At 36.9% G+C, this 14711-nt stretch overlaps 1 protein-coding gene across 5 annotated transcripts; it reads left to right on the plus strand.

Annotated features, from left to right (window-relative positions):
- The first annotated feature begins 1514 nt into the window (after nucleotides 1-1514).
- On the plus strand, nucleotides 1515-14624 carry LOC111247772 (uncharacterized). Of its 5 annotated transcripts, none has more exons than XM_022799099.2 (12): nucleotides 1515-1662; nucleotides 8006-8184; nucleotides 8443-8659; nucleotides 8929-9098; nucleotides 10263-10327; nucleotides 10579-10686; nucleotides 10904-11075; nucleotides 11330-11566; nucleotides 12181-12414; nucleotides 13590-13726; nucleotides 13961-14130; nucleotides 14449-14624. In XM_022799099.2, the coding sequence occupies exons 1-12, from the start codon at nucleotides 1656-1658 to the stop codon at nucleotides 14556-14558; spliced, it is 1806 nt and encodes a 601-aa protein (XP_022654834.1). In that variant the 5' UTR covers nucleotides 1515-1655; the 3' UTR covers nucleotides 14559-14624. The 5 variants fall into 5 exon arrangements, with proteins under 5 accessions (XP_022654834.1, XP_086838836.1, XP_022654835.1 ...); XM_086982710.1 differs by lacking the exon at nucleotides 1515-1662 and adding an exon at nucleotides 5772-5880; XM_022799100.2 differs by lacking the exon at nucleotides 1515-1662 and adding an exon at nucleotides 5876-6009.
- The last annotated feature ends 87 nt before the right edge of the window (nucleotides 14625-14711 follow it).

Consider the following 14711-nt stretch of genomic DNA (forward strand, 5'->3'; position numbering starts at 1 on the left):
GTTAATTCTCAAGTCCAGGTAGAGAACGGGCTTCAAAAACAACCTCTTCCTACACGCGGCATCAAATGGCATCCAATTACCGAAGATAATATATATATATATAACAAGGTATTCATGTACAGATTAAAGAAAGATATATATGACAGCAAACAATAAAAATATATTGTAAATATATGGTTCATAGTTTTATTCTTTATTTATGCAAGGCTCATCTATAAATCTGCACGGAGAGAATGACAGATTTCTGTCATATAGCCACTACATATCCTTTCAACTCACTAACGAATTTAGTTTATAATAATTAGGTGATGATAATGGCTTATTAGTTGTTTGTATTTAAGAAGCGGAACGTTTCGCACTGCTTCTCTCAACGAATAAATAAAAGATATTTGTAGCTTTGAAAAACGACTTGAAAGAGTGCAATACAGGTTCTCTATTCTGAGTTCTAACTATCCATAGTAAGCACTCCTTGTGTCTAAAATAAATTTTCTTCCACGGCTACTTGCAGTTACTGATAATACGGTATATATAACATAGACTGATAATTTCGTTAAACTTGAACTTTATTGCAAAACTTTTTTGTCGGTTTCTGTAGAAAATCTCAGCGTTAACCGCCGCGTCCAGTATTATATGGCCGTCTTGTTATAACTACCGACTATTTTTAAGCTTTGCAGCCCGCTTTAGATGGTTACGACAGATTGAAAAGACCAGAGTTTTTTTTCAAGCCTGGATCTAAAGCACACTTTTTTAGAAATGAATAGATTAAAGCTGTAGAAATTTTAAATAACTAGAAGCCACTTTATTCTTGTTCTGAGGAGCTTAAAATATCATCCTCAACCTTGCTGTTTGTACTTCAGTAGTCATAACCAGCTATTTGAATAGCAACATTCACTCTGGGTGCAGAATGATTAATATGAAAACATAGAGTTTCACACGCACGATGCCTCGCGCTATTTTCAGAGCCCTGCCTCTCGTCCGGGATTTAATTAACGTTCCATCACGACGATGGTCGACGTATAAGATGACAACTGAAGGGGATACGAACTCATCTCAACTGACCAGTTTTAAAATGTCCGCGCCTGACTGCATGGACGGTTCAGCTGTTTCTGAAGTCAAATACCATAGAGCTAGCTTTTGATTTTATACTTATGTCAGGTTTGCGCTGCTAATCTCATACTCACCAAACAAAGCGTGTAGGTCCTTCACGCAACAATCGGAAATGAATATGTAAAGGCAGTTGGTAGGGAATAAGCGGTTTAGTACAGTAAAGCAGCTTAAAAGTTTAAGCAAATAGAAGGCACGGCTTATCAGTATGAAGAGTTTTCTCACCTGAAAACGAATTATAATAATAAAATTCGAGTACGTAATAAATTAAGGAAACATCCCATCTTAATACAATTTTTTCCAGGAGGCGGAATTTTTTGAATATTGGCATATCTACGTAATGCGTGACTGTCCGTTTTCCACCGTGTTAGATTATATAGATGATAAACTGCTGATAGCTGTGACCGGACTCCCGAAATTCTTCTTGGTTAGAGCAGTACAGGAAGAGTATGAAGAAGAAATAGCTTGCTTGTAGAATGTAAATTAGTAGGTCGAAAAAGGACCGTGTTCGTCAAGTTACCGTCAGAAAGGACTACAAATGCAGCTCAGTTATGTACAGTAAGTGAAGTTAAGTTGACCTTATGGATAACTATTGCATAAAAACAATATAAAAATCTATTTTGCTTCTAGCAGTCACTTGTTTTAGCAGACTTCAAAATGTAGTCAATTTTTTTCATCCATTATGTTTATCCGTTGATATGATAACGCGCGTTTGGTAACAAAAAACAAGAGCTAAACACGTTTTCGAAAATATCGGATATTGCAGAGGCTATCCAATGAAATGCATGTCAAGCTATCAAGCTAGTACTACGATGTTACTGAGCATGCTTATTTGAATACACGAGTTAGGAATCACTCGATTAGTCCAGGAGGGCCTATTGCTCGATTACTTTGGTAGTCCGACCAAACAAGGTTCAGTTTTTTACGAATGTAAGCAAAAAGCCTCGTACGCAAAATGCTTTTTGATTTTTCCTAATATTTTTTAGTAAAAACCTTTTCCACTGATGTAGTCCTCATTGTATGCTCCACGCTAAGCTAGGCATACCCAGCACTTTCAGTTTACTTTTTAGTTTTACTGTTTTTCTCTTTCGGATGAAGCGTACATTACAGTTAGCCCTCATCAATATTGCCACCCCATAGCCTAGCTACCGCATGTATAGAGATATTTGATTGTGTTTCACTATTGTCCTTTAAAACTAAGGCTTGTTTCAGTATTCACTAGCCTCGTTAATAGTTAGTGGGCACTGAATATAAGAACAGGCCTTTGGCTTTATCCGCATAGTCCATAAAAATGTGGCCACAAAAACTTCTTGAACCGCGCCATATTAAAAATTAAAAGATTGACCATAATTAATAACGATTATTTCTTCTAGTTATTTTTTAAAGAGCAGCTTTATTATCATTGAAAATTTTGCAGAGCGTTTGAACACGCGAATTATAGTGACGCTCTGAGCCATGTAACTCGTGATTTTTTCATTTTTATAAGATTTTTCACCAAAATCGATCCAAATCTTAAACTTGCGCCAGCCTGTTACATCAATTCGACTAAAAGAATCAGTCGTTTGCGTTATTTCGGCAAAGCTTTTATACAAAGTAAGACTAATTATTTGTTATTATACAACTGAAAATAAGTTTGTCAAATGTAGGGTGCTATTCTTTAAATTGGATTTTCTATAAACAATTTTTCTGACAGTTCTACTATCATCTTTAAACCCGGCATAAGTAGTCAAGTAAATTAAAGTACTTCACCGTTTTATTAAATATGTACAAAAATAATGTCAGTTTTTTCATCTTACAAAAAAGTGGCGCTTTACTCAAACTCTAGCGACAAATAAATGTATGGCATGCCCTCTCGCACCTCTCAACCAATTTATTCATTGCCTCCGGCTAAGAATTGTCAGGTATAGTGTCGAAGAAGTCGTTCCGTCATCATTATCAAGCGTCAAATTTGAGTCTTGCAGTAATTAAAAAAAGCATTTGTCAGCGCGGGATCTCAAGAAACAAGAACCTACTCAAATTTTTGCAAAGTGACTTTAACGATTCCTGTTTTCTGTGGCCCTGGGTTGTCGTGGAAAAGGATGATTTTGCTTTGTCTTTCAAGCCTTTTCCTTTGGAAAGCTTCGTTCAGTGGATGTAACTGGGCCATACTTAGATTTTTGTCTATCGTTTTCTGCTTGTCAAGCCCATTTCGGTGTATAAAATAAGTCTAACCCCACCTAATACAAAGTGTTGTTTTTTTTTTTTAGAATAGATGTATGATTTAACTTTATGCTCCGACATATTTTCCGGAACTAGCCGTTCTTTTCGTTGTTTCATATCGACGTGGAAATCTCGCATCTTGTCATCCATAACAATTCTGTAATGAAAGCTCTCAGTGTGACTGCGCGTTGCTCATTGCCAAGACGCTGAAGATCAATAAAAAGCGGTGTTTTCTGGTCCGCTTTGCCCATTCTATGCTGCTTTCAGATTCTCTATTTCTGATAAAAATTGCTTACATCAACGACACCTGTCGATGCTCGAATGTTCGCCGCTTACTTTCGTGGTCAATAAACTCATCGAGCTCGAAAGGCCGGTCAGGATGGGATGCATCCTCTAGATCCAAGATCTACCATCTACCAAACCATTCGAGCAGTCATTTTAGTCATATTGTCCTTGTTCTACATGACAGAGAATCCCATGCTACTTCGACAGCTGTTTGATTCCAGCTAAATAGACTAATTGTTAAAGATACGCTTTTTCCCTTTAGAGACATCCACACTTGAAGGCTAAAAACAGGTTAAATTTCGTTCAACACATTGCAAATACAACGGGCTTGTAGATAAAAGTTACCCCAAATGTAAAAGTTATTATATTTGGAAAACTATTAGAGGACTGCAGGACAGGATAAGCACTGGTGTCATTACAAACGCCTCTTACGATGCTGGAAAATTTCGTGGTCGAAAATGTCCATTGTCCATAACTTTAACTTTGTAGCATGTTGTTGGTTTTTAGTAGTTGCAATTAGAGAAACCGCTACAACAATTCTCTCGTTTTGAGAGAAGTTAACCCCTATGCCAGGTAATCTCGTATCAATTTAAACCGGATACTTATGACTTAAATAATACCGGTTTGTTTTTACCATTTTCTCTCTTCGTACTATTTCACCGTTTGTTTACTTCCATCTAAGCTAGAAAGGGTTACATTTTTTTTGTTACAGTGAACGGAATTTTGCGTTGAACTCAGGCTCCAAAGATGCATTTTTCACACTTATTCTATTTTGCCTTTTGCCAAGGCTAAAAAAACAGTCAAAGCAGCGTGAAATATCTTCGTTGTGTGCAACGGGAATTGTATAACTTACAAGACTATTTGAAGGGAAAGTTAAGCTCAACGAAGGGACTTTAAATTTAAAAGATATATCCCATCCTGGTGAACAATCCATAGTCAATGAGGACCTCGGACGGCAAACAATTCGTTTATTGCCCGAACAGAAAATCTGGGAACGGGATACTGTCAAATTTTTCAGATGTATGTAATTTTGTCAAAAACCAGAAACCTTGATGTAATATGGACCCTACAAAGCACACAAAAAAATACGGCTTTTTGTCGATCCCCAGCATTTCGCCCCCCACTAAGCAACCTATAGCTACGATAACAGGTTTCTACACAGAATTGTTACGAACGATTGAAAATGATGTTTCTCATGTGATCCAGAAAAAGATATGAATAGCTCCAAGAAATATACCCAAGTTTCCAATATAACCTAAATTTCTATCCCAAAAAACATTACCTGAATAGTCTTATATACCGAAAAATGCTTGAGAAGGATAAGACAATCAACAGGTCTATATTCGGCCCATGTAAATTAGCCGAACGGAACGATATAATTCTATGTATACCTGCCAAGCCAATTCACGTCACTACTTTTTTTTTCCTCAAAGACAACTCATAACTGTTTGTCAAGTCACTGCATAACGATCAGCAAGTTTTTGCTGAGTTTGAGCCAAATTTTAGTTCGGCAATGTTTTACTTTTTTTTATTGAAAAGTTTTCAGGTACACCTTAGCCACGGATCGTCATCCAGCTAATTAATCCAGTTTGTTTTTTGAGTGGTATTCATTCGTATTTGCAAAATAAAGCGCATGCAATGCCTTAACTGAGAAAAAACTTCTCTGAGACTCTATTCGAATGTTTATTTTAGCACTGTTTGATAAAGATTAACAATAAATAGCCCTAGCACCTTAAAGCATATAAAACAGTACCTTTGTTGTACAGAGTGAGTATTGTAACAGCCCAAATTTAGACCAGGGATTCATTTGTATGCAAATATATATATATATATATATATATATATATATATATATATATATATATATATATATTCGCATAATATAAAAAATATATAGATTTCTCTCGATTTAGAATACAGCATAATAAAAATTGTTGTCATACCAAAACAAAATTCAGATGTTAAGAATCGTATGATTAGCTAAGCAATGGAAAAAGTTAGAGGTTAGCACGCTGAAGCATTTCTCTTTAGTGCTTTTTCTTTTGAGCTTTCGGGGATCATTACAAGACACCACGTCGTATAACTATGCTCCCGATGTACGATTTGAACTTATTGTTGCATGTTAACAAATAACACTAAATACTTGGGGGTTAAAGTCCGTCAAAATCACACTAAAGTTTTCATTAATGCTGGAGAAGCCGTTTTTGGCGCTGCCCAGTTTAAACTCTAAAGATAATAGGGTTGGCATTTACGCGCAAGAAGTGGCCATACAGCGATCAGCTGAGAGGATCAGTAAGTAGACCTGTCTGTCCCTTTGTAATGTTCTGTTATTGCTTACGTCGCGTGCTCGTCTTGCACATATAGCTGTCTGACATTACAAAGCTTGTCGAGGCATTTGCACCATTTTATTCGAAACACTGAGTAGGTTCATTTTGATGCGTTTTCCTAGCTACTTTCTATATTTACGAAAACGAAGCTCCGACGCCCAAAGTGTGAAAACTTGGTTCTGTTACATTTATTTACGTAACCTGCTTTGACGAGAACCGTTGCTTATAACGCTTAAAATGTCTGTCAAGCAAAACAGATAGATCTCGGATGCAATCTTGTACGAGGCAACACTTAACGCTTCGACGTTAGCGTAGGCTTGAGCAGAGACAGTAAGTTAGAATCCAAATGCACCCTTTTCTTGGGGAACATTTTCGTATGAAAAAATAATTCGTGACGATGTTATATATTTTGTCGAAAAAAACAGTGATCATTAAAATTAATTAATAGGCGTTTCTCATTGTTGCTCCGAATTTGTGATAGCGTTATCTTTTTGCATTCGGAAATAAATCAGCATAAGTTTAATGAAATAGTTATCAATGTAAATTTATAGTATATAGATATAGCGTCTGAAGCGAAATTGAACGGCATTACCGGAAGTGAGTTTTTTTTTTTATCTAATTTCAGTTTCACGTGTTTAGTTTCAATAAATATAGCACTACAACTTTAGCTTAGGACGACAGGTAAATAACAATTTTTTGGAAGTATCAGTTGCTTCCCAGCAAATTCACATTGAGGTAATAGGCCTTTAAGGTTATATATACACAGCCTGAATGTTTTAGTCGACGAATTTGAGGACCGCTTTCTTTGTGCAACGTAATGCACAGGTCTGTGGGTTTTTACTCTAGTCTAACATATAGTATTTAAATATACTGCATAGGTATTTGTATCTACAAAAAAATTAGCTTTACAGACTAGCTCATTACAACCATCGTGTAGATATATACTAATATTCCGACATCTCCTGAAAGTTTTACTAACTATTCGGTCGATTATTTCTTGTTTAGGTTCAACAGGTCAATATCAATTACTTGTTTTAATCTACTCTTTTAGGCTTTATCATAAATAGAAATAAGGAAAGCTCTTTATCTAGATTTAGAAAATTGATACACATTCGAAAGCTGTTTTTCTGAGATGATAAGGAGTTAAAGCACAACTGTATATAATGTTTTCATACGTGAATGATTTAAAATATTTTCACTGCTCGGTATCATTTTCCATATAGTTTAAAGTAGAACAAATATTATTTGCTAAAAAATGCTTAAATTTCTAGTAGAATTAAATTATTATCATTATTATCTGTTATTACAGTAGCACGGCGCGCTAAATTAGAAAGTATTCTTACCGTTTGAGTGACAATATTTTTCCCCATGTATGGAAAATCCGAGTAATGCAAAAATAATAAAATTGTATAGTAAAGTTCCGGGCTGCTTTTCCTTCCTTATAACCAAAAAAAGAGGATAAACCGTATGCATTTTCCAGCACAATCGTCTCTACAGAGGATGTGATCATTGTGCCGTAATTTTATTGAGGCCTATTGGCCAGAAGCCTTACGGCGGTACGTATAAGGTTCACACACACACATGCGCCGACCACGTGTATATTCCTCAGCCCTTTGAAAAGGTTAAAAATTACCCACAGTGAATTATCGGTTTCGCGATCTCAGAATACAGCTCCATCGGGTCAGGTAAACTCTGTGGTTCCTAACTTGTTAGCTACGATCATATGTGTGGCTGCGTCCTGCATTTTACTCCTGTTAAATTGGTGATACATTTTCTAAATAGGACTTCCGTAGCGATCCTATTTTGCCATGAAGAGCATTACTCGTCATAATATGCTTGGATAGACATCTGAGAAAAGTTTCTCGTACGACTCTCTCTCTCTTTCATGTGCCTGAAATTTCATCTAATGAAGCATCCAAACAGTATATAATGTGAATTGGAAAAAAAAACAAAGCTGATAGTCAACCGTTGCATTACGTAGTCATATTGTACATATTACCTGAAGTACATCTGCGCACATTATTTCAGGGTCTCCAATAGACAGACGCCTATTGTTTTAAATTACTAGGAATCTTTCATTTTACTTTCAGGTGTTCACAGGGTGTTTCTTTATTTGTTCGTCTCACACGCGGTCAAAATGGCGGGCGGTAACACTATGGTTCAGCCGAACTCTACTGAACAAGCGCTTTTCTCTGAATTTACTGAGTGGCGTTTTCAAGATTCACCGGAATTCGCAACGATGTTTGGAATCCACAAATACGATGACCAGGTCAGCATTTTTCGTATGCTTTTCGACCACCGTTATCCTATTATTGTTTGCGCCCAAGTTCATATCAACATACACATCTGCTTGAATATGCAATTTATGACAAAAACACAATTTAAAAAAATGCACATCATATTTCAGCATAAATTACTAGTAATTTTCCAATGCAATTAAAGTAAGCTTCAATTCAAAGAAACGACATGCTAAGCCCGCCAACAACACTACGAATCGCCCTTTTTTTGCATGCGTATCTGTGTGCAGCTGGAGTCATACAGCCTGGCTTCGTTCGAGTCACGCCGTACTAAGGTTGTCAGTCTCCTAGAACGAGCTAAACAGCTTCGTCTTGATAAAGCTCAGCAATGCGAAGCCACCTGCTTATCATCATTAGTGGATCTAGATCTGTTTATAGAGATGTTACAGATATATCTTGACGGCTTTGCTACGAAGTCCTACGTCTTTCCGTTGGCGAGAATCGACGGTTAGTAATTTCCTACCATGAATTCGTGAACACTAAAAGCAAGGTTATAAATGTGTTATTTTTTAAGTTAGCATTTCTTGGCGAATGATGTTAGCATGGTGCAGTGGTTTATCACCGGTATCCATTAACATTAGAAAAACTTTTTCTTGACTAATTACGCCAGTACACAACGGCAGATAGTCCGTAATGTACAAGCATAAATATGGACGCACGCAATCTACGCAAGCATGTGAATCTTGTGACTAACGGCCTATTTTATCTGCCTGCAGGTTTGAATGTAGAGTTAGCACAAATTATCTCATATATGAAGTTCGAAACTGCGGACGACTTTAATAAGTTGACTCGACGATTGCGTGCCGTTCCTGCACAAATCGAGGGCGTTGTGGAGATTATGCGGGAAGGGATTCGCAGCGAGCTTACATTGCATTCTATCTCATTGGTGCGTGCCTAAAGAGAAACTGAAAGTATGAAGACGTAGACATACACTAATCCACTTGCAGTAATAAGCATAATACAAATTGCATTAATATATCTGCTAACGCCTTATTTAACGCTGGCACTTGTTCTACTGTAGTAAATTCACCCGCTTAGTGTTCAACAAGATTCAGTATGAATCATCTTATTGTTTTCAAAGGAACTTCATTGAAATTATAGATACATAACGCCAGCAATGACAGGCCATAAAAATTTATATCTACAAATGACTAGTGTTCCTATCTGCCCGCCATATGTATCATGGAGTATCGAAACAGTTTTATAGAATAGACAGTTACATAATAATGTTGTCAAGCTTATTCACTCAACTCATCCTTAGTTCTTCGTTAGATTTCCAAGTCAAATGTTTCTTTGCCGAGATTTTTTAATTCCTCCGCGTAGCTCCTAGTACACAGATAACAAAGGTGCATTTAAATACACTCACGTGGAAATGCTTAGCTTCACCAAAAGGTAGCCGGTCTAGATCTGTCAAACATTTTTTTTAAATCAAAATATTCACTTCCAAAATTGTTTTAAAGATAGATTATTTTTTCTTGTTTTTCAGCTTCCATAATCACTCGAAACTACTGTTGGTTCTTAACTTAACCATAACATCGGTTCACGGGCTGTTCCTCGGCTATTGATCATGTTTAACAATTATTTAAGTGACACGTCCAAAGCACGCTAAATTAGGAACATTGCAAAATTTTCAACTTTTTTTTCATAAGTATATATAATCCTTTTATTTACTCTCATCTCTATTTAAATATCACCTGTAGAGATATTGTTGAATAACCCTTAAAAGTCACAGTTGAATGTCTAACTATACCTGATACGTTTTTTCCCCATTTATTAAAAAAAAATGAGCCACTATTTAGCATGCATTCTGTTATATTCCCGTAATGCTATTTTATAAAGTCAATTGCCTTTATAAAAATCAAATAGATACAGTTAAATGCACTTCTAAAAGCTCCGTTAATGTTGATCTATTTCACTTTTTACGAATCAAAAAGATCCATCATTTTATGTGTTCGATATTTGTGACAGTTGTAGGAAGAATAAAGAAAGTGTTCGTGCAATTCCTCGACGGCAAGCAAGACCTGATTGTTTCTTCTCGATGTTATTTCAGAAAAATGTGGTAGAAAGCCTTACAGACCTAGTCAATCAGGAGCCCAGTAATACGCCTTACTACACGTACGTAGCACATGTGCATAATCCATAACGCTGCCTGCAGGCTTTTGGCTGATAAAAATATCTTAATTTTGACCTAGGATCTCTTACTACTTTATTATTATTCATTTTCTTGCATCGTTATTTGCTTCAAGCTGGTAGACCACACAGTTCCAAAGTTAAGCGCACTGAAAATAACCATAATTACTATATCGGTGGGAGTTTTGAGTATATCGTACGTGTAATTGACGCAAACCAAATGTGACTGATCATAGGCCGGTTGCAGAGAGTAAGCTCACCCTAACTGACTCACAGAAGATGCAAGTTATCGAGGGTATCAGAGAAGCTCAGAAAGGACTTTCTGTTTTAAGGGACTTTATCAGGTTAGTACCGGATCGGTATTAGTATTGATCTATATTATGTGAGCGTTCGTTTTTCCCCTGAAATTCACACAAAACCATCCAACATCTGTGGGGTCTTTCCAACGCATAATTGAACTTGCTAAAAAAACTGAGGTACTTGGTCGTGCAAGCTGTGATTAATCAAAGATGGCGAGTTTATAATGTTTTCTTAATGGTACCTATGCCTTGATTTGCCTAGAGATGAGTATCTAGCGGCTTGTCGGAAGAATATAGGCGTTAGTTCATTGCCCAATGGAGAGGCGTATTATGCTGAATGCCTTAAGCACCATCTCGGGTACGCAGCGAAGCCATCTGACGTGCACGACATTGGATTAAAGGAGGTTGCACGAATCAATAACGAAATCAAAAAGGTGATGTACATATATATCCTGTAAATTAACATTGGATACAAACACTCTGAAGTCTACTAGGTGATGAAATGACTCACATGTCTAAGGACGCGCGTTAGGGTCACTTTAAGGCATTAGTTTAAGTTTGTAGGCCCAGGTTCTTTAAGGGTCAACTGCGCTGCGTACTGCGCTCAGGTGAAAAAGATGATAAACACAATGTACAATAAAATAGTAAACACATTTTAACTTGTTATATTATAATTTTATTAAAAAAGGTGATTACTGAACTGGGACTCCAGGATACGCCTAAGGACTTTGCTGAAAAGATGCGTCAGGATCCGCAGTTCATTCTCGGTAGTCAGGAAGAGATAAAAGACCTTTATAAGTGTATTCTCGAGGAAAGAATTCAACCGCAACTGTCAAAATATTTCCGCACTGTGCCACAAGCTAAGTTAAATCTCGAACTCGTGAGTGCGTCAAGAGCTGCTGGACCTGCTGCATACTACATTCAGGTATAAAATCGATTCATTAATTCTTTTGAAGAACCTCTATGGATATGTAAACTCTACGGTAAATGGCTATTGTGAGTAACATAATATTACGGGCATCTCGGCTCGTTATATTATATTTAGAATTATTTCTTAATTATAATAATATATAATAATTATAATAATCTTATAAATTATAATTATTTCTCGTCAGCTTGTTTACACATTTTACTCCGCGTTTTACTCGGTGTTTATTCCTCATAGACACTGCGTTAATGTCCATTCCTCTTTCGTATTATTAAATTGCATGAAACAACCATCCGTGATGCTGTACACACTGTCGTCTGATGTGTGAATGCTATTGATAATATCGTGCATGTTGTCAAAAGAAATATTAATCCAAAGACTAAAACTGCAGACGCTTAATCCGGTAGGATATATCGACTTTTTCTGAAAAGTATGTTACCTTGGTCATAAAGGAAAGCGGATTTTTCAATCTTTCATTTTGATGCAAAATTGGCTGGAAGACCAATCGTAAACTTTTGGTTTGTTTTAACTAGTCACACCACTCAGTTTAAAGTCATACTGACTCAAAGGTCTGTGCTGCATACCAACATAACCATACTTTGATCTTTCAGGGTGCAGTAGACGGTTCGCGTCCAGGTATGTTTTACATTAACGGAAATGACGTTCGTCGCTCGCCAACCTACATAATGCCAGCACTGGCCTTACATGAAGCTAACCCAGGCCATCATCTCCAGGGGTCTCGTCTACTTGAGACACGCGATTTGGCCAGCTTCCGGCTGCTCATGGAAGATCGTCGCTATACGGATATGCCTACCCATTTTCCTTTACATACTGCGTATATTGAGGTAAGTAACTACATGCTTTCTTTTTATTCTGATTCCGGTTGTATTCTATTGATGCTCAATTAAATGTATATACATTTATGCACGTGTGTCTGAATATAGACAATACATTCAAGCTTAGCTTCGTCGTTTGGTCGCCAGTAGCAAGTGTTCCACAGCCACTCGCTTTATATTGCGATTTCTCCGTTTATATATATATATATATATATATATATATATATATATATATATTGCACCACATTATTTTTCATTTCGAAGCACGAGGCATACATAGAAGATGAAATCGCGTTTTTGGTTTAGCTATTTTATTTGATTGGACCTTTAGTACTTTATTTCTGTGAAGATTGCTTGCCATCTTTTCCACACACTCAAGCAACAAGCTTAAAGCCTTTATTTTTTACCAGAAAGGGTAAGGATATATTCGTTCTACCTTGACATACAACTCTACATAAGCGGTTTTTGTTCACAAGTTTGCAGCGAAAGCGATTTTTACGGTAACAATGAATAGTCGGAAAAAAGATTTCCTATAGCCTTCACGCTACTTTCTGCAGAAATCTCGTAGAGCTTTGCTAGTGGACTGCGTTCCTACAGTTGGATTAGATAGTAGCCCTCGTAGGGTTGCTATCTAATTCGGACATTCCTTGTGATCGTTGTTTGTAAATCAAGTTTAGTAAAATTTCCAAGATTCAAGCCTCAGAGTTTCGGCTTTTGATACAATTAACGAGCCACTTAAGTTAGTAATACAAAGTTCCCTAGTAGCTGTATTTTTAGGCTATTTAGCCTAGGACCTTGTAGCCGAAGCCCACGTTGTACTCCTGCTTCGTTATTCACAAGTCCTTGTCGATTAGGATCGATTTTTAAAAAAGCAATGGAAATTGTTCTGAATCGCTGCCCGTCTTTGCGGCCTTTATCTACGTTCAGTTAACAACAGTTTCAAAACAATCATAAAAAATAAAAGTACTTCTTTTTCGAACTTTCCTGCACAGCAATTGAAGACGATTTGTACCCTACTGTAAAGCCATTTCATACTCTCACTAATATATATATATATATATATATATATAATGCGTATCTGTAGTAGGTACCTTTGTAAGGTGAAACAGCGAAAACAAGTCAAGTAACAAACATATTAACCAACGGTGCGCATTCGATTTTCCATGCGCATGGCTTGATCCTAGGGTTGGGGCTTGTACAGCGAGTCTTTGGGCCATGAAATGGGAGTTTATCATACGCCATACGAGAAGTACGGCCATTACTCTCAAGAAATATTAAGGGCTTGCCGCCTGGTAGTTGATACAGGCATGCATGCGTTCAAGTAAGTTTCCACGGAAAACCAGGAATGTTCATGTTACAAATTTTTTTCAAATAACCAATATTAGTCACACAACTTTATCGTAGCCACATATGCGTTCAAATTTACATCAGTTCAAAACAGAAATGACATTTTTTTTTTTATCTGCAATAAGGACCCGTTCTCGTTGATTACATTTGGGCTAGTTGCTAGATCAAGGCATCGGATTTAGCAATAGTTTTTACCTTTATTTGGCAGCTGGACGCGTCAACAGGCGATTGATTTTATGTTGGAGCATACGGCGTCGTCACTTTCGGAAATCGAGTCGGAAGTTGATCGGTATATTACCTGGCCTGGACAAGCATGTGGATACAAGATTGGAGAACTTCGAATCAAACAGCTCCGACAAAAAGCCAACGACGCGCTTGGTACGCTGTTCATTTCCCTTGCTTTACCAAGAAATGTCCTTTTCTGTCCTAATCAGAACTAAAACCTTTGGTATAGGGTTTGCTAATAAAGGGATTTAATATTGTGTTTTACAATGGCTAATTGAAAGTTCCAGTACCAGAAATTTTGTCCATGTTGTTTAGTCATAAGAAAACTTCAGGTTGCTAAACTAGGAACTTCGATTACTTAGTATGTAAGGAGAGAGATTTTCAACGCGTTCTCACAGGCCATGTGACATTACACTGACATAAACCCTTAGTAACTTGTTTCTTTTTAACTATCATATAATATCATTGCAGGTTCAGCATTCGACATTCGCGATTTTCACGAGGTTGTTATGAACCACATGGGTACGCTAGCTTTTCTAGAAAAAGGCGTCGATGCTTACATCGCGAAACAGAGGAAATGATTGGCGGGTGCAATGGAGACTATAAACGCTTTGACTTTTGATAATAAACGTCGTAATTCTACCAAAGTCTCCTCTATTTTTGCTTATGCAAAACAATTAAAATGTAAAACTAGGAACTTCCGCGCATTATTTCCATAGTGACATCTTATAAAA

The sequence above is a fragment of the Varroa destructor genome, unplaced genomic scaffold (assembly GCF_002443255.2).
Source record: "Varroa destructor unplaced genomic scaffold, Vdes_3.0 BEIS01000003.1, whole genome shotgun sequence".
Taxonomy (NCBI): Eukaryota; Metazoa; Arthropoda; class Arachnida; order Mesostigmata; family Varroidae; genus Varroa; species Varroa destructor.

Excerpts from the sequence above, each read along its gene's own strand:
- LOC111247772 (XM_086982710.1), top strand. The coding sequence starts at position 5,775 with ATGCTGGAGAAGCCGTTTTTGGCGCTGCCCAGTTTAAACTCTAAAGAT. Across the intron at positions 8,185-8,442 it reads TCCACAAATACGATGACCAG|CTGGAGTCATACAGCCTGGC; the intron begins GTCAGCATTTTT and ends ATCTGTGTGCAG. Across the intron at positions 10,328-10,578 it reads AGTAATACGCCTTACTACAC|GCCGGTTGCAGAGAGTAAGC; the intron begins GTACGTAGCACA and ends GACTGATCATAG.